The sequence below is a fragment of the Curcuma longa genome, chromosome 9, assembly GCF_044706935.1.
Source record: "Curcuma longa cultivar G26 ecotype Majalengka, Jawa Barat chromosome 9, ITB_CL_G26_1.1, whole genome shotgun sequence".
In the NCBI taxonomy this organism is placed as follows: Eukaryota; Viridiplantae; Streptophyta; class Magnoliopsida; order Zingiberales; family Zingiberaceae; genus Curcuma; species Curcuma longa.
The window spans coordinates 10968642-10992743 of record NC_133869.1 but is presented as its reverse complement, the minus strand read 5'-3'; the positions used below and the strand labels follow the sequence as shown (position 1 = coordinate 10992743).

Here is a 24102-nt window from a genome sequence, read left to right as displayed (position 1 = left end):
CCTTTGTATTCATTAGATGAATACAAAAAGACTTTTTGCAAATTTGAAATTAAAAGAGTGTTTATCATCCTTCTTCTTTCTCCTCTCCTTCTTCTTGGTCAAAACACACAAGGTATGTTTTTAATTTTCTTGTCTTGTAAACTATTCTAAGTTACTAACACAATTAAGATGGTTCATCTCCGAGATCGAGATTGTGTTTATATGAATACTATTAAAGGCACGACCATTCTGATCATGTAGAGATCTAATAAATCAAGGACTAATGAGATACACTAAAGACACGCAATAAAAATATAGTTCATAGTTAGAACTTTATCTGAAATTTTTACATGAATCATTTAAAAAGTTATTTTTTATTACATATATTATTATTATTTTTGTATAACAGATTCCAACACATGCACTCTTCTTCAGCCCGGACTTATCTCAGCAGGGAGCCCTTCCCATTATAGATGTTTAATAGAATGATTTTTGTTTAAAAAATAAAGAAAAAGAATGCTCTATCTACTCATATGGCATTAAAGTGTCAGCCCTTTCCATCAACGGAGAAAGAAGTGATATTTAACATGATTTGTCATTAGCGAGGCAATATTTGATTCTCGGTAGGTGTAAATATTACTTCGGATTATATCCTGTCACTATCTAGGAATGTATTGAATAAGTTCTAGTGATTTATTCCTCTTTCAAGAGTGTGAGATAGAAAGAATTAATTATGATGAAACAATATGGTTGAAATAGATAAAAATTGAATTTCGATAAAGTCGAAATAATATCCTCTTTTATCGTGATCAACTTCGACAGTATGAAATTATTAAAATGATGAATTTTATTTTTTTACTGAAGAGAGAGACTACTTCAACTTTTGCCATAAAAAAAATAGCTCTCTGATTCATTGTCGACAGTCGATCCCTATAAGATCTTTTTAATGCTGAAACAGATACTCTACTTACGAAGGGAAAATCTCAATGTTTTTTCTCACAGTTAGATACTTTAATCAAGATCGCCCAGCATAATTTTTTCTAAATTCAACATCAAATAACGCCCCAACAAAAAGATCGAACCATAACCTTTCACGTGCATCCGAATGTCTCTGAGGGAGAGAGATCGGATGATGAGTTTGAGCGCTGCATGCGCCCTGGCGTGAAAGGAAAGGGACAAATAAATGCAGGGCAACAGCGACAAAGAGAAGTCATTGCCTGGACTCACTGATAATTAATAACAAACACAGGAAAGGACCATTTAGTTACTTGTATCTGAAAGGTTTAGTGACGTGCATACCTGTAGCTCATCTAACTCCGCAAATCAAAGTTTTTTTTTTCTTTTATTTGTTTAGCTCAGTGTTGGCCGTAGCAAATATCCAGGCTTCTCCAGGGCAGTGCAAGGTGCCCTCTTTGATCTGCCAGAGCAAAACAGAGCCACAACGTTCAAAGACCATGTAACAGAGGAAAACACAAACGACGTTTATTTGCAAATGCGAGTCGACAAGGGAAAGGAACTGCCTAGATGTATGGAATCAACTATCAAGCACCACGCTTGCTCTCTTAAAAACATGCCAGTTTCTGTAATAAGAAGAACTGCTTGGCTAAGAAATACGGTAACGACGATGAACCGAGTCACTCTTTTGTGTCCTTGCTGCAACCAACTTCTTTCGACTATGCCTTACCGACGTCTGGAGAATTCTCGTTTGCTTCTGCTGGTTGCTCGACGGCTCCATGGTTATGAGCTGATTTCACATCCTTCTTTGTTGGCTTGGTCTTGATCATCGCCGGTGTTATCATCATCGTTGGTTTTGGCATGGAGCTCTCGACTCCCAGCAGTTTCGGCGGTAGATTCATCCTCCAGGGTGCTGTTTTCTGTTACTTCAGAAGGACCACAGCCTGAGGAATCAGTCACAAGGACTGTCTTCTTGACTGACCCAACTTTTGCATATTTACTCATGAACTTATATTCCCAATCCTGCAAGGCCTCGAGCTCGCAAGGGCCGAGGCCAGAGAGATCGCCGGTTAGATCTTTTGGTTCGAAAGACATTTTTGCCAATGCTCGGCTTGCATCTTTGCCTGCAAACAAAGCATAAGGTCCACCAGGTCCATAGAAAATCCTGAAGAAGAGAACATAAAAGTAATCAAAATTTTCTTCTAAAGGTGTTAGTTCATGCAAAACATGCAACAAAGAAAATCCAAATGTAATTTTCTACCATCTGAAGGAACAGTTCATGAGAAAGTAAAGTTGAATATCATGCCAATGGCAGAGTTTATCTTTAGATCAGCCATATAGACAACTTGGGTAATTAATAGAACAGTAAGCACTTGTAGTCATTACAAAGAAATACCACATAGACACAACTTGAATAATTAGTGAGAACGGTAGTAAGAACTTGCCAATCATATTATGGAAGTAAATACCAGTGTCTATTAGCCTCTAAGTGGAGATCACAGTATTCACAAAGAAATATTTGTGACAAGCTACATATTTACAAACATAATTGTCAATGCCATGCACTTGTTAGCCTATAGAACTGAATTAAAGCATTTCATTGAAGTACGAAAGAATATCAAATGAATCAGGTAAATCATTTCCCAGTGTTCTTGACAGCTAAAAACTAACAAGATGAGTAACTTTTGGGTGGAAGAATCATTCATCTTTTTGCATAACAAATACGAGAAGATATATTTTTCATGTAATTACTTCCATAACAAAAGTTCCCAATTTTAGGAACCACATAAAGATGCAGGGAGATTGCATAGTTAATCTAGAGGGGGCTAACTGTGCAATCCACCTGTGGTTTACCTCAAAAAATGGAATGTATTCTGCTAATTGGTCTAATATACCATGAAATGACTCGGTGCAATGGAAAATCCACATAATGAGGACGAATATGGGAGTAGAAGATCCTCGTCGAAGATTGTTTTGTTCAGATTGTCCACTTCAGTGCACAATTAAAACCTCTTGCTGAAGATCTAAATCGATTGAATGATACTCCCTGTGATTTGTGCCAAAAGTTCCTAACGAGACAAACACACTGAAATCGCCATTGCTTTGATTCCTTTCCAGTGTTTACCATAGGCACAGCAGGAGTAAACATGATCATATACATTTAGGATTCAAATTTTACATCAACCATTTGATCCAACATCGAGTGATGAAATTAATAGTTATGCAGATATAACTTACAAAGCATCGGGCAACCGTCCAGATCGAAACATAATCCACCAAAATCTGATCAAACACACCCACAAATCGAGAAAGCGACGAACCTGCTCTGGGTGACGTCATAGATCTGGCCCTTGATGGCCATGAGGAGCGGCTTCTTGGGATCGGATCCGTCGTAGTCGCGGAGCTCCTCCTCGGTCATCTCCCCGAGCTGGAGGAGCGGCGGCAGGGTCTCCTCTCCCCGCTTCCTCGACGGAGGCGGCTGCGGCCGCGCCAGGAACCCCGCCACCAAGTGGTAAAGCGCCCAGGCTATCGCCAGCGCCGTGAAGAACATCGTCGGCGACAGGCCTGTGTACGCCTCGATCGCCTTCGTCGCCGTCTCCCAAGCCTCCGCCATCGCCATCTGCTCTCTCTCTCTCGGAGCGGATATCCCGATGCGAAGTTAGAAAGGGAGAAGCAAAACGTGAACTGTATTTATAGAGGAAAGGATGTGGTCCCTTAACTCCACTGTTGGATGCATCCATTTAGTCGGTTTTTCACCGTTGAAAACAAACATAATTTAATTCTTATAATAATAATTATTAGGGATGTAAAAATAATATAATAATAATAATAATATAAAAAATTAAAAAATTACCTTCAATAGATTAATCTAATAAACTAAAAAAAAAAAACTCAAATAGTTAGCTTATTAGTAAGATAATATTTTGATACATTTTTGAAATATATGGTGGTGTAATTTGATAAAATTAAGTACTCCTTTGAAATATTATATTTTCAAGGTGGAATATTTTTGATTAAAACTACTAAAAAATGATATAATTTTTAATCATAATATAACTTTCTCAAATCTGTTCTATAAAAAATATCGTAAATATTAAAATATGAGTAAGATGTTATTTTAATATTTTAAAAAAAGATGAATATTAACATTATTATTTGGCTTATTTATATCATTATATAATGGTATAAAAAGTATTTAAGATTATTATTTAATAAAATACATATTTAAAATTAAAAATGTTTAATTTTACTTTTTCCCTTAAATTATCACTCAAAATTAATCAAGGCATTTTTTAACAGTAAATGCAAGGGCTATTTTAATATTAACAAACTATTGTGGCGTGATGAAAAAATAGTGTAACTTTGGGGTGTCTTTTAGAAAATGACCTTCTATTGAGTTTAATGATATCCATATCCTATGACTTTAAATATGGTCGTCTCTAGCCAAAGCCTCTTCCTCGTGTTTGTTCCAAAACCGATTCCCCCTCTCTCTCTGGCTTCTTCCGTTAGCTTGGAAACCCTAGCGCTGCCGGCCATCCTCCGCTTCCACCGTTGCCGTCACTGCCGCGATGCTTTCCTCCTCCGTCATCGCCGGCCAGATCCGGTTCCTGCTGCAGAGCGTGAACGATTTCAACTTCGACTCCACCCGCCGGGAACTCTTCCAGGTAACCGGACCCGTATCTTGCTCATTTGTCTCATTGTTTTCTCGATTATATGAACGTCGTAGACAGCGAGTAGCGACTGCCTCGCGTGGGCGAGGGTTCATTCTATATGCATGGCGAACTGATCGGCGTCACAGGGATTAGGCTTTGGTGTGTTTTCGATTATTCGTGCTGTTTCGCACTCGACTGGGGGAGGGTGTAACTCGAAAACCCTAATATTGTTCGCACTGTTAAAATGAAACTTCTTGATTCCGGCTTCGCAGATGTGCATTCTTTGTACCCGGCAAATAAAACTATGCCGGTTAATTCTTTGGTTTTTTTTCTGGACATTAAGGTCCCGATGGAAGATTTGAAATGGAATACCATGCTAGAGTCTTGTATGTATATATTTGCTGCTCTTTATTCTTATCAATCCTGGACGCTGTTATCTACTAAAAAAGAATATTGAAAATGTTTTTGCTGACGAACTCAGATGATCTCTTATGTCATGTATCCTTATCAATTTTTTTTCCAGCTCGTGGAGTGTGGAAGTGAAGTCAGCACCTTCTTGCTTCAGACGTGTTTGGATCAAATTTTAGTTAAAGATGGAGATATTCCTCCATTGAAAAAAGATTTGGTTTCTGCTGTTGTGAGATATTTGCTAGACAAACCACATTTCAGTACAAACCTTTCTGGAGCTTTGAGTAGCATTTCGATAAATGAAAGTTTCCTTGAAGATATTTCAAACACATTGGGTATGTCAGTGGCTGAGAAAATAGGCGTTGGGCTTGGTTTATTGGACTCTAATAATCCAGATTTAAAGATGAGAGGTTAGCTTGTTTACTCGGATCTAACAATACTACCTTTTCTTTTTCTCTCATATATTTCAAAAGTGTATTTTCTCAATTTTCTATTTCGTGATTGAACTTCATCTTTGATTGTTAGGTCAAAATTTTTGCATTGCTCAAATTGAGGAATTATGTGCAAATCCTTCCTCCACTTTGCACACTGAGCAAATTCATGATATTGTCATGTTTCTCTACCGAACTGAAGGCCTTTCAAAGCACATGGATTCTTTTACTAGAATTCTATCTCTTCTTCAACTGAAAGGGAGATCTTTTTTCTTGTCAGCCCCGTTGCTGACAAATGAGAGCAAGGTCGTCAACAATTTCAGGTTGTTTGAATGGATCTAGTGAAAATTGTAAGTTTGAGCATCCTGAGCAATTCAAATTTAAAGTTTTTCATCCATACTTTCTGTTATATCACAGGCATTTGGAGCTATTCTCTGGATGTTTTGACAATGATTTTGATGCTGCATTAGCTGAAATTGAAAAGGAGATTAGCATGGCTGACATAGTGGCAGAATTGGGCTATGGATGCACAATTGATATTTCTCATTGTAAAGAGATACTATCTCAATTCCAACCACTCAATGAAGAGACAATTTCAAAGTTAATAGGGATAATTGCCTGCAATCATTCCAATCTTGAAGATCCTCTAAATGTTACTGCAACTTTCTGTTCAGCTCTTGGTAGCTGCTTAGCTAGTGATTCTTCACTGTTGAACACATGGAATGTTAATGTTCTTGTTGAAACAATTAAGGAACTTGTGAGTTTAATTTTTGTATAGTGCTGCGAAGGTAAAAATTTATCATATATAAGAAACATTTTCTTAATCCTAACTTGTATGCAGGCTCCAAAGACAAATTGGGCACTTGTCTTGGAAAAACTTGATCACGAGGGCTTTGTGATTCCAGATGAAACTGCATTTTCACTTTTAATGTCCATATATAAAAGTGCATGTCAGGTACTCTATGCTTGCGGATGTAAAATAAACTTTTCACTAGCACGCTAAAGGTTAAGTTCATTTGCTAGGATCCTTTCCCACTCCATGCTATTTGTGGCTCTGCGTGGAAGAATGCTGAAGGCCAGCTTTCTTTTTTGAGATATGCTGTGTCAGCTCCTCCTGAAGTTTTCACGTTTGAACACTGTTCAAGGCAGCTGGTATTTGCTATTGCTATTGTTGTTCTGTATTTGCATATTCATTAGTTACTTCATGCAAAACTGTTGTTCTGATATTTTTTCAGATAAATTCTGATCTAGAGCATCTCAAGAATGGAAATCAGGCTTGGTTTTGTCTAGATCTGTTGGAGATTTTATGCCAGCTTGCCGAAAGTGGCCATGCTAGTTTGGTCAGGGTCATATTAGATTATCCTCTTAGTCAGTATCCTGAGGTTTTACTTATTGGAGTTGCTCACATTAGTGTATGATATCCTTTCACTTCCTGAGTTTCTGTGAAGGTGTTTTTGACTGAATAATGAAATTGGTTATTTTTTATTGTTCCAAACAGACTTCTTACAATCTCATCCAGTATGAAGTATCTTCTACATTATTTCATGTGATTCTAAAAGATCCCTCAAAAAGCAGCACACTTGCTCATCTATGGAACATAAATCCCAACCTAGTTCTTCGAGGATTCATAGAAAGCTCGACTGATCCCAAGATTTTATTTAGGATTGTGGATCTATGTGATGATCTGAAGGTAATTGCTGTTGATTTAGCAATATTATATTGTTCCAGCCATGATATTTACCTTTTGTATTGTGCAATTTTCTTAGCTTTTGCAAGCAAGGTATTAAATATTATCCTGAAACATTTTTTTTCCATAAGATATACAGCTACTGACTATGTGAGGTGGGACTTTAACATGTCATTCTTATTATCTTGTTCTATAGAATTTTAATTTGATCTCGCTCAAATATCTTCATTTTCATTGACCAATGGAGCATTGTTTATTGTTCTTACGGACAATCTCATCTAATATGAAGTATCTTCTACATTATTTTATGTGATTCTAAAAGATCCCTCAAGAAGCTGCACGCTTGCTCATATATGGTACATAAATCCCAACCTAGTTCTTCGAGGATTCATAGAAAACTTGTCTGACCAATGGAGTGGTTTGCTTCTGCAATTGCTGGCAATAGATCAGTACTTTTTGTCCACCATAATTTTATCTTTTATGAGTGCACCAAACATATAGAGACATATTAGCACTCTATCTGTCAATGATGATTGTGATTTCTCATGTATTTACTAAATAACAATTTGTCAGGAGTGTAACTTGCCTTGCCTGTACTTTTATTTTCATGTTGCTATTTGCCTGTTAATTTAATAAGATGATTTATCTTACATTTTACTTTTTCTCTTCTGCGAAGAGGGACTCTATTCAATAAAAGGGCAAACAATTATCTTCTCTACTACGACGGGAATAGAAGTCATGTTTAAACTTCAACTTAAATTGATTAACAATGCTTTTAAAATATTGAAACAACTAGAACCCAGTCAAATTGGTTGGTGTTTTATTATTATACTCTTGTTTTATGCTACCTGCTAAATGATGCATATTGTTTGGGGTTAATAATCCAAGTAATTTCCAAAAAATAGAGAAATTACCTATATTTTTAGGATTTCGGTGTATCTTCTCTATTATTAGATGCTTTCTCTTCTGTTTTTGTTCCTGCATTTTTTTTGAATTATGATTTTATCCAATTTCAGTTTGTCTGATCCAATTAGTCAACTGTTATCATTATTCCAATTCCAGTTTTCATATAAGTATCAATATTCATTGGATTTGATTTCTAATTATATTCCTTATGGTACAGAAGAATGCTAAACCTTTATTATCCTCACGTAATTGCTAATGTAGATATTGTATGAATAATAATTGGAAACTTTTTAATAAGTATGTAAGATTCATAAATAACTCATAAGCTTCCAGAAAAAACTGCTTCAATTGATGCCATGCAATTTTTTAAAAAAGGTTTTATATTTTATTTAGATAAGCCTATGAATATGTAACCTTTTTGTATGCCAAACATCTAAAACAAAAGTAGCCCGGTGCATGAATCTCTCGCTAATGCGGGGTCCTGGGAAATGGTCGAGCCATATTGAGTTTATTGTATGTAATCTTATCTTGCATTACAAGAGGTTGTTTCCGTGACTCGAATCCACGGCAGCAACTTTACCATTGTGTCAAGGCTATATGCCAAACATCTGATTCTAACTATTTGTTTAGTGAAACATTATCCATAATGTTGCATGGTTACTATTTGAAAGTTCCTGCAACCTGAATTAGTCTTTGATATATGATTTACCATTTGCATCTTAGAAGGTTGGTGTATAGGAGGCTTGCCTTGGTTGTTAATGCAGATGCATTGCATTTTCTAGGCAACATTGTTGACATGGGGTGGTTCAATAATAGGTTCATATGCTAGGATGATACTGCATTTATTTCTTTTGTCATATAGCTTAATTGAAGAACTGGTAGGTTCAATAATTGAGTCATATGCTAGCAAATACAATATTCATTGCCCTTGCGCACAACTTTGATGGGTCTAACAGCTGATCCTTAGTAATTTTAAAATACATTAGATGATGTCATGAAAGATGGGATGATTTTGGGAATTGAAAAATATTGAAATAAAATATGTGATGTTCTTAAATATGGTAATTTAATTGCCAATTTGAGCCAGACGTAAAATTCTCAGGTTAAGATTCACTTGCTTGTTCTGCAATTTCATATTATTGTCAGTATATGAACATAATGTGCCATGAGTCTTTTTATGGACGTTCCTATTGGAGATCATTGATGAGACATGTAGGTCCCAGCTGGATTTCAGACTGTGGATCCAGTGACTGAGAATTCTGATACTTGGATTTCTTTGTAGGACTGTAAATATGAAGTGTGTTACTGAAAGTAGTCTCCTTGAACCTGCTTGCTTTTCTGATAGCATCACCTTTAAAAATGACATTAACAGAAGAATCTCAATTTGGATGGAAATGAGGCAATATGATCAATAATGCTTGAGTCTGATTTGATTAGGACAGTCTCTAGCAGCCAGTAAGAGAGGTAATGGAAGAGTTGAATTGAGGAATGTGTAAGGTGTTTATGGGATAGAGCAAGACGATTAAATAATCTCCTTTTTTTTTATGATGGGCATGGTCCGTTGCCTACTGTGATTCAGGCTGCAAAATCCTTATCCATGCTTGACAAAAGTCAACTGCAGCTGAAGGAAATAGGTTGAGATAGGTTTATCCGTCCATAATTGCACATACAACATTCCACTTTGGTAAGCTTTAAATCTCGCATTAGTAATCTGCAATAGGATGGCCTATTCTTAATCTGTGAACTGCTAATTGCTAAAGGCCTTAACAAATCCACAATCTTTTTGTATCACTATTCGTGTACTTTATATCGAGCAAGTAAACATTTCATTTGTATTAGTTGTTGTCGTTGATGGATGTGTAGCTCTCATTTAGACGTGCTTAATTACATGCCCAACTTTTTTTTGTTGCAGATTTTATCATTGGTTCTAGCGGCAACTCCTTTTCCATTTAGCATTAGATTGGCTGCTGTTGCTTCGAGGAAAGATCACATTAATCTTGAGAATTGGTTGAATGAATATTTGACTGCATATAAAGATGCTTTCTTTGAGGTAATGTTATGATAATATAAATATACTTTGAATAATTAGTTCCATTGGTTTTCTTGTTTCAAGAAGTTCTATGACCCCAGGATTGTCTGAGGTTTCTAAAAGAAGCACTCGGTGATGCAACAGCTGATATCCCAGATGTCTCTCTTCCACAGTCTCAATCAACTATTTTGAATGAGTATCGTGAAACATGTTCAATATTCTTCAAGGTCATTTCATAGTTCCTGTTTCTATTACTGTTGATGCATATAATACATTTCATGACATTGCATAACAACATCACAAATATAAAATTCAAATGTTCAGGTTCTCCAGGCACATTCGGGACAGTTTATTTCTAACCAGCATTTTGAGGAAATAAAGAAACTGCATATATCATCTAATCCAAGGATTCCAACTGTTGAACCATTGGTTCCAACAGTTTCAGAGGGTGTTTCAGATGATATAGATGCAGAGGTGAATACCTATTTCCATCAGATGTTCTCTGGACAGTTGACCATTGATGCTATGATTCAGATGCTTGCACATTTCAAAGAATCTTCTGATCCAAGGTCTGTTAAGTTAGTGATTCTTAGTTGAATTTCCATGTAATTCAGGAGCATTCCTTTTCCATTCTACTTCTCTGCATTGTCAAACTGAGCGATTGTTTAAATTTTGAGTATTGGTCAAATATCATGATTTATTATGGTTACGTTTCTGTTCTATAGTCAGAACTTTGAATATGGACTTTATGGGTAACATCTCATGACCTGGTTCATCTAGCAGTTGGACTCAATATGTATCTTTGTGCTTCTAGTTTGCCTATTTGCCATCAATTGCAGGTGACTACTTAGACGTGGACTCTTTCAACAAGATGATACCATTTGAACAAACTCCACTCTCTGACATCTTGCTTGTGATGATACACTCTCTCTTGACATTCCTGCTTATTGGCATGTTATGCTTTGTTGTTCAAGGGGGTAGGTTGCAAATTTGAACTTAAAACCATGTTGAAATTGCAGGGTATGAAAAAGGGTAATACAGTAAGCAAAAACATTTAATTAGAGGATAGCTAATTAGGTAAGCAAGATATGATAAAATAGCTCTGCCATCTTATCTATTTTTGAATAACTCATTATGCATAGGTTTGCTCTAATACTACCTACCGCAACTTGAGATGAGGAAACCAACAAATTTGTTAGAACCAGCCACTAGGTTATAATGCTGGTACTACCTACCACAACTTGAGACATGGAAATTAACCCATTTAATTTGTTACAACCAGCAACTAAGTTAAAATGCTTAAACCTTAGTTAGCAATGTTAGAACCAACCAGGGATTAAAATTTCGAGCCATATCGCGCGATACAGACGAAATTTTTTGTTCCGTCGCGGTACCAGCACCGGCACCGCGGTTCCGGCCGAGAAACGCTGCCGGAGACGTCGCCCGGGCGCGGCGACGCCACCGGAGGCGTCACCGGGGCCCGGCGACGCCACCGGTGGTGGCGTGCGGGCCGCGCGCGACGTGTGATTTTTAGGTTTTTTTTTAATTTTTTAACTTAGGGTTTAATTAAGTTTTAATAATCAACTTCTAGCTATAGTTCGGGATAATTTAAATAGACTTTAATAAAATTCACAAAATTAACTTATTATTTTTAAAAAATATTTTATTTTTTATTTTTAAATATTTAGATTAAATTTTTTATTTTAGTTAATATATTTTATATTTTAAAAATACCGACACTGTACCGGCATGGTACGATACGGTACCGAAACTGTATCGTTCCGGTCCGGGACCAAAACCTCGGCACGGCTCGATATTATAAACCTTGGAACCAACTACTAAGTTAGAATGCTTAAACTGAAGTAAGATGGCTCATCTAATTTATAAACGTTTTTTACCCATTATTCCTGATGTGAGACTTGGATGTTGGCAGTGGAACATATCATATGCTTATACAATGAATCTGTGTAAAAAATTTCCATGAACATGCCCATTAATATCGTTCATGTGTTGCTAGTTTTATGTGTATTTAGCAATGTTTGTTTTCAATTTGGAAATGATAAATTCAAATTTTAGTTAAGAAGTTCAGCAATTGTTTTTGAGGAGTTGAAACATGCTCAAAGTACTATATGCCTATGATTAGTGATTTTAACACACTTGTGTTATCTTGTCTACATGAACTAATGCTTTTCAAGAAAGAAATGCTTATGTTGATGCCAAATCAAAAGGATGTAGCTAGAGGTGTCGATACACCTTGGCTGTGCCTAGGCCTGTTTCAACCCTTTTTTTTGTGTCAAGCTATGTGCAGCTTGTCCACTAATGGTGTAGTTATGGCTAAGACGATGACCCTGTGTGGATTAGTTAGGACTATATATAGTAAATAATAATAAAACAATAATAATAATAATAATAATAATAATAATAATAATAATAATAATAATAATAATAATAATAATAATGATAATAATAATAAATTAGAGAGGTTAGTAGAGAAATTAACGACATTAAGAGAATGAGGATTGGGAATGGGAATTTTGAGATTAAGAGAATGATAGTTTGGTGAAATATTTGGATGAGGGGCGGGGTCAGTGGCATTTATAAGAAAATTCTAGAATTATTTTGTAATTATATGCTTATTGGACCAAAATACCCTTAAACTAATTCTTTTTTGAATGCTGGGTGTGTTTTGGTGAAACTACCCATTCAAAGGGCGTTCAACCATTAAAATAGGCAGGTCAGGCACATTGGGATGAGCCTGGCATGTGGACTTTGCTAAGTTCAACATTATTTGGCCCAGTCACGTGCTATGCCGGTGGTCCAGACAGGTGTCGTGCTCAGCACAAGCCCACAAGCCGAGAAACTCTGCCCCAGTCTGGCTCATGGGGAAAGTCAGGCCCAGTCTGGCATGGCCCAACTCTCACAGTCTGGCCCATGTAATGCCTCTAGATGTGTCATTGTTTATGAAGTCACTGTGCTTCACATTTTCCATTTTATCAGTAGTGAGGAGTTGAAATATGCTCGAAGGATTATGCTAAAAAGTAGTTATTCTAATACATTTGGGTACTCAATTTTTTCAAGAAAGAAATGCTTACTTTTGATGTCCAACCAAAAGGTTGCAACACCGTTTATCTATTTACTGTGCTTCACATTTTTCATTTTAAGTAGTAGTGATTATTTTGGCTTGTCCATATTATTTCTTTTCTGTGTCTGAACCTCCATCTTGAGCAATTGTTCTGAGAGCTTCTGGTATGTCCTAGGATATACAAAAATATAATACTTGGAAACTCGACTATTGCTTGTCATTTATCTACATTTTTAATATATATATGGGAAGTTGATCATGCTACATCCATTCCTTGAAAATTCAAATCCTTCTATTGTATTGATTCCTTTTGCCACAATTCACAAAAAAACTCATAGAAGTTCCAAGTAGTTCCTTGTTTTATATTTTTGCTAATAGTTACACTATTGAGGAAGCTATGCCTTTTGCTTCTCTTTTATTTGTTAATTGTAGAGTTTTTTTGTTCAATTAATTTCAGGGAGCAGAAGATCTTCGAGTGTATCATTCATAATCTATTTGAAGAGTACAAGTTCTTCCCCAAGTATCCCGAGAGGCAACTAAAGATAGTTGCAGTGCTCTTTGGTGAGAGTCTTAATTTGATGCTAGTTATTTATCAATCTGTTAAATGTCCTTTTCTTTTTGTGTTTTTGTTTGTTCTTCTTACCTTGTCTACATTTTCTTTCCTTTTAGGTTGTGTTTCTCAAAAGAAGCTGAGTCATTATTTATCTATATTATGCCCTTTTCCTTTTAATATCTTTTGTTTTTCTGCTGTTTATCTGCTCTACCTTTTATTTCCTTTTAGATGTACGCTCAAATTAGAAATTGTTTTTGTTAAATTTTGCTTTCTTAGTTTTGTTTTTTCTCATGAATTTCCTTTTGAAGGAATACCATAAAAACATATTTTGTATTTCTGTTCATAGTGCTTTATTTTTGTACGTTATTTTTCCTTCTTGTGTTGATTGAATATTGTTGTCTATAAAGGGTATTTGACACACATCTCTCTTCACGTGTGCTCTCTTTAGTTAGAATCTTTTTGTATTTACTAGAGTTGTTTCTGATGTAACTTATTGTGCTAATTTAACTTTTTTGATGAAAATGCAAAATTAAACCTTGCAATGTTTTGACAAACATATTAGTTGGTATTTCAACATACATGAAGTGAGAAAGGTCGGGCTATGATGAAGACACTATTTGAAATTGAAACTGATCCTGGGCTTCATTGCAAATCATGTAACCATTATTTTAGTAAATTATTCAGGTTAGTCTCTTTAGTAGATTTTACGGGTAGAATCTTATCTCGTCTAGTCCCTATGTAAGGTCATGTTACATAATTATGCCCATAAAGTTTAAAAGTTACCATTTCCCTTGGAGATTGCATTCTTGTTGTTTTGATGCAAAACTCAAGACCTATCACAACTCAATTTGGGTATTTCTCCACCAAAACCGGCTGCAGCTTATGCTAAAAATTTTGTGGCCTAATACAAATCCAGCTTGACACTTCAACAACCAACATGTTGTCAAAACTAACTTCGATGTGTTCTCCAATAATCGTTGCCTTAAAATTTTGCAGTAAGATTTTGTATCTGGTTGTCATTTTCATCCTAATTTTAATTGTCAAATATTTTTTTTATTTTATTTTTCTCTTAAAACATTTTTTTGATTATTCCTGTTTGCATAGGTTCTCTAATAAAGCACGAATTGGTGACACATCTTGCGCTTGGTAGTGCTTTACGTGGGGTTATCCATGCATTGCGTAAATCTGTTGATTCTAAAGTTTGTATATATCTTCTTCCTCCTTTATATTTTCTAAGTCTAGATGATAACTATAGTTCTGTTTGATCCAGATGTTTATGTTTGGTTCCAATGCAATAGAGCAGTTTACAGATCGTCTAGTTGAGTGGCCGTCCTATTGCAATCACATATTACAGATATCTCATTTGCGTGGTACACATGCTGAATTGGTTTCATTCATTGAACGAGCACTCACGAAAATTTCCTCTAGCCAGTCAGAGTCAAATAGTGGTAACCCAATTAGCATTGATCTGCAAAGCTCCGGAGCACCTTCTACTGAAACCATGGAGGTATGTATTGGTAAAGTCCGTTATATAAATTGTGTGCCTATCAATTCTTTCACATCTTCATAAAAGCTTAGATTGGATTTTTATATAATTTTCTGCTGATTTAGTTCTTAGAACTCTAGATAGATTTTGGATGCTTTTGAGAATTCCCGATTTTGAATTTTGAGTATTTGTTACTCGCTTTGGTTTTGTACACCACCATCTCATTCTTACATTCACTTTCAGATGGGATAATATTAGACCTCCATTTACTTGAGTAAAATGGCTTTCAATTGTTGTTTTTTAACACAGGCATCTGAGTCATCATGGCAAATGATGGGTTCAGCTTCTACCCACCTAGGCCAACAGTTTTCCTCTTTGCAGTTGCAGCAGAGGCATCAGGGTTTTCTTGGTGAAAGGAGCAAAGTTTCTGCCATGTATGCCACCCATACAAAGCCTCCTTTATCACATGCTGGGCAATCTTCATTTCTTTCTGGATCTGCAGAATCATTTGCTAACCAGAAGGTGTTTGTTTAATTTATGTGATAATGATATTGAAGTTAAAACTTTCTTTACTAAATTCATTGAAACATTAGTGAAAGCTCATGGCTGACTTCTGTTATCATTAATGTTGATTTTTTGCTTTCATGAATGTTCTCTAGTACTTATCAATCCGGTGACAAATATTTTACGTCATTTGCAGATCACATCTCATCATTCTGTTGCCACAGCAGCTTTGGCGACATCATCCCCAAATTTCCTTCGTTCTCGGGGTGCTACAGCTTCTGGTAAGATAAAAAAAAGTAGATTTAAAATTACTTTTTTTAGTTCCTTTGTTACCATGTGGAATATGCACTGCAAGCTTGAGGTGCTTTATGTCTATTTCTAATTTTTATTTTCTAATACTTTTTGGTATATCGTTGTGGAGCATGATTGATATTATTTTTATAGGCATGCTTAGGCAACCTTCTTACAACACAGGTTTTGGGGCTGCATTAAATATTGAAACACTTGTTGCCGCAGCTGAGAGGAGAGACACACCAATCGAGGTTACTCTCATATCCTTGGATGTTTGATTCCATTAATTTTGAACTGTGTTGTCCTCAATGTGGAGAATCCTGTACTCCAGCTTATGATCATTGGGGCTTTGCTATTTCTTGGTTTGTGATCTTGAATCTCAATGGCCATTTATAATTACTGGGTAAATGCCTTTGGTTTAGATTCCTCCATCAGAAATCCAAGACAAGATATTGTTCATGATCAACAACATTTCAACTTCAAACATGGAAGCAAAAGCTAAAGAGTTCAGTGAGGTTCTCAATGAGCAATATTATCCTTGGTTTGCACAGTATATGGTGATGAAAAGGTTGATATCGATGTTCTCTGATGTGGTCTTCATATCTATTCCATTACTTTGATTTTGATATGAAGTTTACCTGTATTCCCATTAATGGTCTCTCTTGTAGGGCAAGCATTGAACCAAATTTTCACGACTTGTACCTAAAATTCCTGGACAAAGTTAACTCAAAAGCCTTAAATAAGGAGATAGTGAAAGCTACCTATGAGAACTGCAAGGTTGGCCTTATTGCTCATCTCAAATTGTTTTACTAATGCTAATTTATCTTCCTTTTTCTGACCTCTTCTTTGTTTAGGTGTTGCTAAGATCTGATCTTATTAAATCCAGTTCTGAAGAACGATCACTTCTTAAAAATCTTGGTAGTTGGCTTGGGAAATTTACCATTGGTAGGAATCAAGCATTGCGTGCAAAAGAAATTGATCCCAAAGCTTTGATTATAGAGGTATTCCCATTTACAGTTTTAAGTTTGCTATACTATTGGTAATATTAATTTAACTAAATCCATCTTTGGTGGATTTTTGATATTACAAGAGAGATTAAGATTCTCTTTACTGTGGAAAGAATCTCCTTCCAGATTCCACAGAAAGGCATAGCACCCGTGATGGGATTGACCTTCACCTTCATTTTCCTGGGCAGAAACTGAAAGGGGTTCAAAACCCCTTCTGCAAATTCTTGTTTGGCTCCAAACGCTCCACCCAAAATTGGGTAAAAATGCACAAAAATGCATCACTATCCTTCTTCCTTACTTTCACACCTTCGATTACCTTGCGGGTGGAGGGCAAGTGAGTGATGGTGCTGGCATTGGGTGATTGAGTGGGCGAGTGGTGGTGCAGACCATGAGCAATTGGCTGGTGAGTGATTGAATGAGTGATGGTGCAGGCAGTGAGCGATCACATGGAGCAATTGGGTGGCAGTGACCTGTGATGGTGCTGGCATTGGGTGATTGAGTGGGCGAGTGGTGGTGCATACCATGAGCAATTGGCTGGTGAGTGATTGAATGAGTGATGGTGCAGGCAGTGAGCGATCACATGGAGCAATTGGGTGGCAGTGACCTGTGAATGACAATCCAGGCCATGGTCCAAGTCAACTTATCTACATGGTCTCTCTCACGGAATTAGTATTGCTGCCACTCTGGAGCAAACTGGACATGATAAATCAGTTAAGATAAAACTATGTTAATTGCTAAATTAATGTAATAAATATCAAATACTTAGTATGGTTTGGGATAAATGCAAGAAACATAGCAATTATTTCTGTACTACTTTTAATAAAGCTGAGTAGTGCAATTGTCTAAGCTAGCAAGGCTACTACCTCTAACTTTATTATTCTAATTTTAAATTGCCAAGCGAACACTGGACAAAGTTATTTTTCATATTTTAGTGATCATTGTTGTTGCCTTATTCCACTGCTAGTGGTAATAAAAGGCAAGTTTATGATGTTCCATGTAAATTAATGGTCATTGCAAATATACTATTAGCAGTTTACTCATGATGGCTGTTGATTCTGTTTTGATCAGTCTAGTTTTTGTTATTATACCACCTGCTTGAAGCCATCTTGCCAAGCTACCCTAAAGTGGCCTTAGCTGGGAGTTTCATTTTATTTTATTTTACTTTGTTGATAGTGAAGTGAATACTGGTCCGAGTGATGGGGGAAGTGTATCATAAGACATAATATTGGTCTAGTAGTGGATTTTTCTAGGTCGCATAATCTTCTTATTGAAGTGGATTCACCTAGGCTACATTTAAGTTAGTTTTCTCTCTTCACACTTGTTTTGGCTTTCTTCTTGTTTGGAGAATTTTTACTAGTTAATGTTTTATTTTATTTTATTGTTTTTGTACTAGTGTATATGTGACAGGTAAATCGAGAGATTAATCTAATTTTTAGCTTGTTGTCTCTTGGTATGTTGGGCAAAATTTAATAAACAAATTAACATTTGATGTCAAGCTAAATTTTTTGTTTATATTCCTTGAAGTTGTTTGATAGCTCAATAGCAATGTATTAAAGAGTTAATTCACACTGGGGATTTGTTGTATTCACTGGGACTTGTCATCTAAAGTTGTTAGAGAGTGTAGGCCTGTTATACAATGACCATCACTGAAATCATTATCCATTATGTATTATTTTCATCATTTCTTGAAAAAAATTACCAATTGTCTTGTTATTATTTTACTTTAGCAGGCAGCACTTTTTTTGCTTTTTATAAAACTGAGGTTTTTTTTTAATTTTATTTTTCCTTGGTTATCTTAAATTCCTCACTGAAAATAAATTGATTCTTTTGCTAGGCTTATGAGAAAGGTCTGATGATTGCTGTAATCCCATTTACCTCAAAGGTAGTTTCCTTTTAGGTTTTAGTTGCTTAGCAAATTGTTCTCTCTCTCTCTCTCTCTATTATTTGGGGCATGTAATATATTTGTAATCTATTTTAGATTTTGGAGCCATGCCATTCCAGTTTAGCTTATCAACCTCCCAACCCTTGGACTATGGGGATTCTAAGTTTGCTTAGTGAGATCTATAATCTTCCAAACCTCAAAATGAACCTGAAATTTGATATAGAGGTAATAACCACTTTTGTTTTTGCTGTCTAGCTTTACTTTAGGAGCTATGTAAGAGATTTTTAGGCTTATGGAGCTATTCTCAACCTTGTTCTTGTGTTGCAGGTTTTGTTTAAGAATCTTAGTGTAGATATGAAAGAAGTTAAACCAACAACTCTTTTGATAGACAAGATTCGTGAAGTAGAGGGTAATCCAGATTTTTCGAATAAGGACATAACTGCAGCTCATCCACCACTTGTCGAAATTAATTCAGGATTATTGCCTCCATCAAGTCATGTAGAATTGCAAACTGAAGTCAAAAGTTCGTCTGATCCTGGAAGCCATCCAAATGCAATGGCTCAAGTAATTAGTCATTTTTCCCTTTCCTCATTGATGATTTTTCTATATTTTTCTCCTAACCTTTTTTTACTTTTGTGCTGTTATTATGGTGCAGTATACTTCTGCACCGCATATCACTTCAGGTTCCATTTTGGAAGAAGACAAAATTGGAATTGTAAACGGACCCGAACTAGTTTCATCCGTTCAGGGATTGACTCAAGTTACACCATCCCCATCACCTTCTCCTTCACCTTTTTCTCTTAATGAGGTTATTATTTTCATCCATTTTCGGCTTAAAACAAAAATTTGAGACACCGATTATTGTAACTGTTAGAAATGTGGTTCAGAAATGTTCTTATGTCAAACTGTAACACTTGTTCTTACTTGATGGTCTAATGTAATATATTCAGGACTTGATAGGGTTCTCCATCTAGTATGTTTCATACAAAAGTGAATATTCATTTTTGAAGTGGGAACATTAATACTTAATTAGCAAACCATGTTACTTGTATAATTATTTGAGATTGCATGGATAATTAACCTTTTTATTTACATAAAATTTTGTTCATAGTTGATTCTGAAAACAACTGTTTAAGTTGATTTAGAAATTTAAGTCATGAGTCAGTTCTTGTATTAATCAATTACTTGTGACATATTGTTATATTACAATTTATGCATCATATGCTTATATGTAATTGATTTGTCTTTGCAGCTTTTGACAATAATTCCAAATTCTGAGTCATATATTAATATTAATCCAAAGCTTAGTTCTATGGGGTCAAACATGCAGTTCCACAGGTATTTGCTTCTATTTGTTTAATTATCATTTTAATAATCCATTCACATTTATGATATTACGCCTTGTAATAATTTTTTGTTATATCAGAATAATTCAACTGGCAATGGATAGGGCCATACGAGAAATTGTATCTCCTGTTATTCAACGAAGTGTTACAATTGCTAGTAGGACAACGAAGGAACTTGTTTTGAAGGTTACTGTTTTTCTTCAGTAAATTTAATGCTCTAAGCATTTTTCTCTCACACTTTTGCAATTCCATGTTCTTGTTCTTCTAGGATTATTCCATGGAAACTGATGATGGTGTCATATCTCGTTCTGCCCATCTAATGGTTGGAACTCTAGCTGGAAGCTTGGCTCATGTGACATGCAAGGTTCCTATTTTTTTATTGTTAGGTTTATGAATCTTACATCTCCAGAGCATGTTTTCTACCTAGCTTTCTTTTCTTGATTGCATTTGTATATTGTCTTGGAGGATTGATTTGATTTGTAGGATACACTGATAGATTTGTAGTGTTGCTCAGGGTTGTCTATATGTCTGGTTTCTAGAATTTGATATTATGTGTGCCTAATTTTTGCATAAATATTAATTGGGTTTTATAATTGTTGGATCACCAGGAACCTCTTCGTGTAGCCCTTTCAAGCAATTTAAGAGGTCTTCTTCAAGTTTTGAATGTGGCAAATGATCATGTTGAGCAAATAGTTCAGATCCTCACAACTGATCATCTTGATCTTGGTTGCGCTGTAATTGAGAATGTAGCATCAGAGAAGGTACACAATTGCTCTTCTTCCTTTTTATATAGATATTATGTCATTTTTTAGATGTGCAGTGCACCTGTTTTTTCTGCACATCTTCATTTCTGTATTCATCCTAGTTATTATATCCCAGTAATGTACGGAAATGTTTATCACCTGTGATACTGTAATTCCCTTTAGTTTGACTAAATGCATTTCTGTTAAGTAATAGCCGAAAACAAAATTTGGGCCTAAACATATTTTGACTTTATTAGTATAATCTCTCAAAACTAAATGAAGGTGGATGAACTGCAGTGGAGCTTTCAGTCATTTGATAATTTTCTGTAATTAATCTTGGCTGAAAATTGACTAGAGCTCAATACCTGCCATCCTAGGCTAATTTTACATGATTATTTAGGTTAAACAAACTCTGGTTTTCAGAATAGATTTTGTGATTGAAGTATTGGATATAGGCACAATTTTATGTCTGAATAAATTAGTAGAATACTGAATCTGTTGAGTTAGACTTGTAGTTTTTCATCAACTAAACTCTTTGTTTCTGCAAATTTCTATTGGTTCTCTTATCAGGCGGAACACCATTTCTTAATATGGTCTTTTCACTTGATATAAATTATGAATGGTGGGATATTGGCATCTTAATCTGCAAATGGATCTTTATATTGCCAGATTTAAGATGTTAAAATATATTAATTGTATCTTTGTTGTAGAAGCATGACTACTAAGGTGAATATTAACCATACTTATTTGACCTAAATATTTATGAGATGCGTAAAGGTTTTTTAGCTATGATTTTGCTGTTGTTTCCTAATAATCACCGTGTTATTATGTCTTCTTACAAGCTACATCTATTAGAACATCTTTTTGCTATGGAATTGTCTTTTGTTAGGCTGTTGAATTGATTGATGGAGAGATGGCCCCTGCATTTGCTGCCATGAGGAAACAGAGGGAAGCATCTGGATCTGCATATTTTGATACTGTTTCTTATGCACAAGGGCCACTTTCACGAATCCCAGAGGCACTTCGTCCAAAACCTGGCCGCCTTTCCATTGCACAACAGCGAGTCTATGATGTAAAAAAACAAAACCCCTAATGTTTGCGTGGTTAATAGTTTTTTTCTCGGCTTCTAAATTTTCCCCCCATTTCCTTGTAGGATTTTATCAAGAATATTTGGCAAAATCAATCTGGTCAGAATTCAACTGCTTCGTCTCTTGGCCTTTCTGGTGTAGGCAGTTCTGTGGGTAATTCTTCTCTGTCACGTGTGTATGGTGCAAGTTCTGGTAGCATTAGTCCCAATGTCTATGTCACTTCACAAGTAGCTCCTGTCAGCATGACACAACCCTTGGACCTTACCTTGGAAGAGTCAGATCGTGGTTTGGCACAACTTCCTAGGTATATTAAATAGTGTTTTATTTTACAGTTAGTAAGCCGACCGTCAAATTGTTGTGATAACTCTTTAATTTTCTTGTAGTGTCTCCCTAACTTATGGTGCTGATGATAATCTCACGCAACATGGGGGTGAAGTTAGTTCTATGGTAGCTTCTGTTACTTCTGCTGATCTACACATGGTTGATCCAGCAGTGGCAACCAAAGTCGGTGTTCAAACCTATTTTAGTATTTCTCTGAATTTAAATACACTCATTGTATGTTCTTTTCTTTTTGTATCAGGATTCAACAAATGTCTCAGCACCATCTCCTTCACCTGGTATGGACCATCTAGGAGCTGTTTTACCTGAATCATTGCTGAGCACTGGGGAGGCTTTGGAGAAATACCTGCAAGTTGCTCAAAAGGTTCATTTGATTTTACCCATGGTCATATACTAATGCAGTATGTCTATTGAAAATGATTCTCTCAAAATGTTCGTTAATTACGTACAGGTTGAGTGATCTACTAGATTCCATTTAATATTTGATGTAGTACAGCAAATGAACAAGAAAACAAACCTAACAAAGGCAAACTTTGGGATAAATAAAGACGTTGAAAGTTGTTATTAGTTCCTAGATTAAAATTATACAACTTTGGACGACATCCTTTACAGATTCAATTCCCAGTAGACATGAAAACAAATATTTTAACAACAATAACGACCAAGCCTTTATCCCACTAAGTGGGATTGGCTAGAAATAAATATTTTAAATAGAGAAAATATGGTAGACTTTGATTGGGATTATAATTGTTTCCTAATTATTAACAAAAGAGACAATAAAAATTGACTCTAAATTTTCAAATGATTTGTTCTGGAACTCAACTAAAATCTTCCTGACCAGAGGGAAGGTCCTTTTCAAATGACTCCTACAATTTGAGACTAAATGACTCCTACATGGATTCCCAAAGCTTTGCTGTGTACTACCTGACATTTTCACCACTGTGCTTAAAAGAGTACTTTTCTTGTCAGTAGTAGTAGTGACAGAGAGATCGTAAAGTTATGGTCAACTAAGAATGTCATGTGCGACTAATGGGAAAATCTTCTTGTCCTTTTATGAACCCATCCCTATAAGAGCTGAATAACTTTAGGTAACTGGAAGAAAATTTTGATTTACCTAGATTACTGTGTAGGGGCTTGAATTCAGGCTACGATTTTGGCTTGAATAATAAAAAGGGATTGTGTGGAAACTACGTTCATGTAGCTCTACTTGTTGATCACTATTTTACATGACTTGCTTCCACATTTTGCATGTGTAGAAGAAGCTAGTGTGTTTTCACATATCACGTGGTGTCCTTAGTCTTGTGGTGCTTGTCAAAAAGACTTAATTTCTTCGTTACTACTCAAAGCCCAAAAGTTTGGTACTTCATCCTTATGATTAGGGTCTTGTCCAAAACAAACATGGATATAAATTTTCTGAATAGAAAAAAGAGTAAACTCTAATTGGGATTATAATTATTTTCTGTTTATTACCAAAAATGAAACACCATTTGACTCAAAATTTTCAAACAATAAAATCATATTTGAAATTTGTTGCACACTGCCAATCTCAAGTTTTTCTTTAATTTTATTCCTATCTGCTTTAATGTTTCATTGGAAATTTTTCTACAGTGTGGAACTATGTTTTCCAAGTGATTATAGTGAATGTCACAGTTCACACTTTTAGGATAACCTCTAATAAGATTTCGAATCATGTTTTTTTAATGAAATCAATCATTTAGCACAAATGTTTTTTTT

General features: G+C 35.6%; 1 protein-coding gene and 1 pseudogene across 3 annotated transcripts in view; one reads left to right on the top strand and one right to left on the bottom strand.

The window, feature by feature from the left end:
* Positions 1-1436: 1436 nt before the first annotated feature.
* Positions 1437-3579, bottom strand: LOC141834807 (membrane steroid-binding protein 1-like; annotated as a pseudogene).
* Positions 3580-4408: 829 nt separating this feature from the next.
* Positions 4409-24102, top strand: part of LOC141834681 (uncharacterized) — a 34883-nt gene continuing 15189 nt past the window's right edge. Inside the window, exons 1-32 of one of the 3 annotated variants that reach the window (XM_074722017.1) lie at positions 4409-4598; positions 5110-5404; positions 5520-5748; positions 5843-6182; positions 6267-6380; positions 6449-6577; positions 6661-6837; positions 6924-7115; positions 9931-10068; positions 10149-10274; positions 10372-10616; positions 13587-13690; positions 14787-14881; positions 14953-15189; positions 15478-15690; positions 15869-15953; positions 16147-16214; positions 16386-16531; positions 16632-16740; positions 16818-16964; positions 18805-18852; positions 18949-19077; positions 19180-19416; positions 19508-19660; positions 20105-20190; positions 20279-20384; positions 20467-20562; positions 20807-20959; positions 21831-22013; positions 22095-22333; positions 22413-22533; positions 22610-22732. In XM_074722017.1, coding sequence (XP_074578118.1) covers positions 4503-4598; positions 5110-5404; positions 5520-5748; positions 5843-6182; positions 6267-6380; positions 6449-6577; positions 6661-6837; positions 6924-7115; positions 9931-10068; positions 10149-10274; positions 10372-10616; positions 13587-13690; positions 14787-14881; positions 14953-15189; positions 15478-15690; positions 15869-15953; positions 16147-16214; positions 16386-16531; positions 16632-16740; positions 16818-16964; positions 18805-18852; positions 18949-19077; positions 19180-19416; positions 19508-19660; positions 20105-20190; positions 20279-20384; positions 20467-20562; positions 20807-20959; positions 21831-22013; positions 22095-22333; positions 22413-22533; positions 22610-22732 — 4959 coding nt within the window. In that variant the 5' untranslated portion in view covers positions 4409-4502. Of the gene's footprint in view, positions 4599-5109; positions 5405-5519; positions 5749-5842; positions 6183-6266; positions 6381-6448; positions 6578-6660; positions 6838-6923; positions 7116-9930; positions 10069-10148; positions 10275-10371; positions 10617-13586; positions 13691-14786; positions 14882-14952; positions 15190-15477; positions 15691-15868; positions 15954-16116; positions 16215-16385; positions 16532-16631; positions 16741-16817; positions 16965-18804; positions 18853-18948; positions 19078-19179; positions 19417-19507; positions 19661-20104; positions 20191-20278; positions 20385-20466; positions 20563-20806; positions 20960-21830; positions 22014-22094; positions 22334-22412; positions 22534-22609; positions 22733-24102 lie in introns of all 3 variants that reach the window. The other 2 variants (XM_074722018.1, XM_074722016.1) reach the window with 2 other exon arrangements.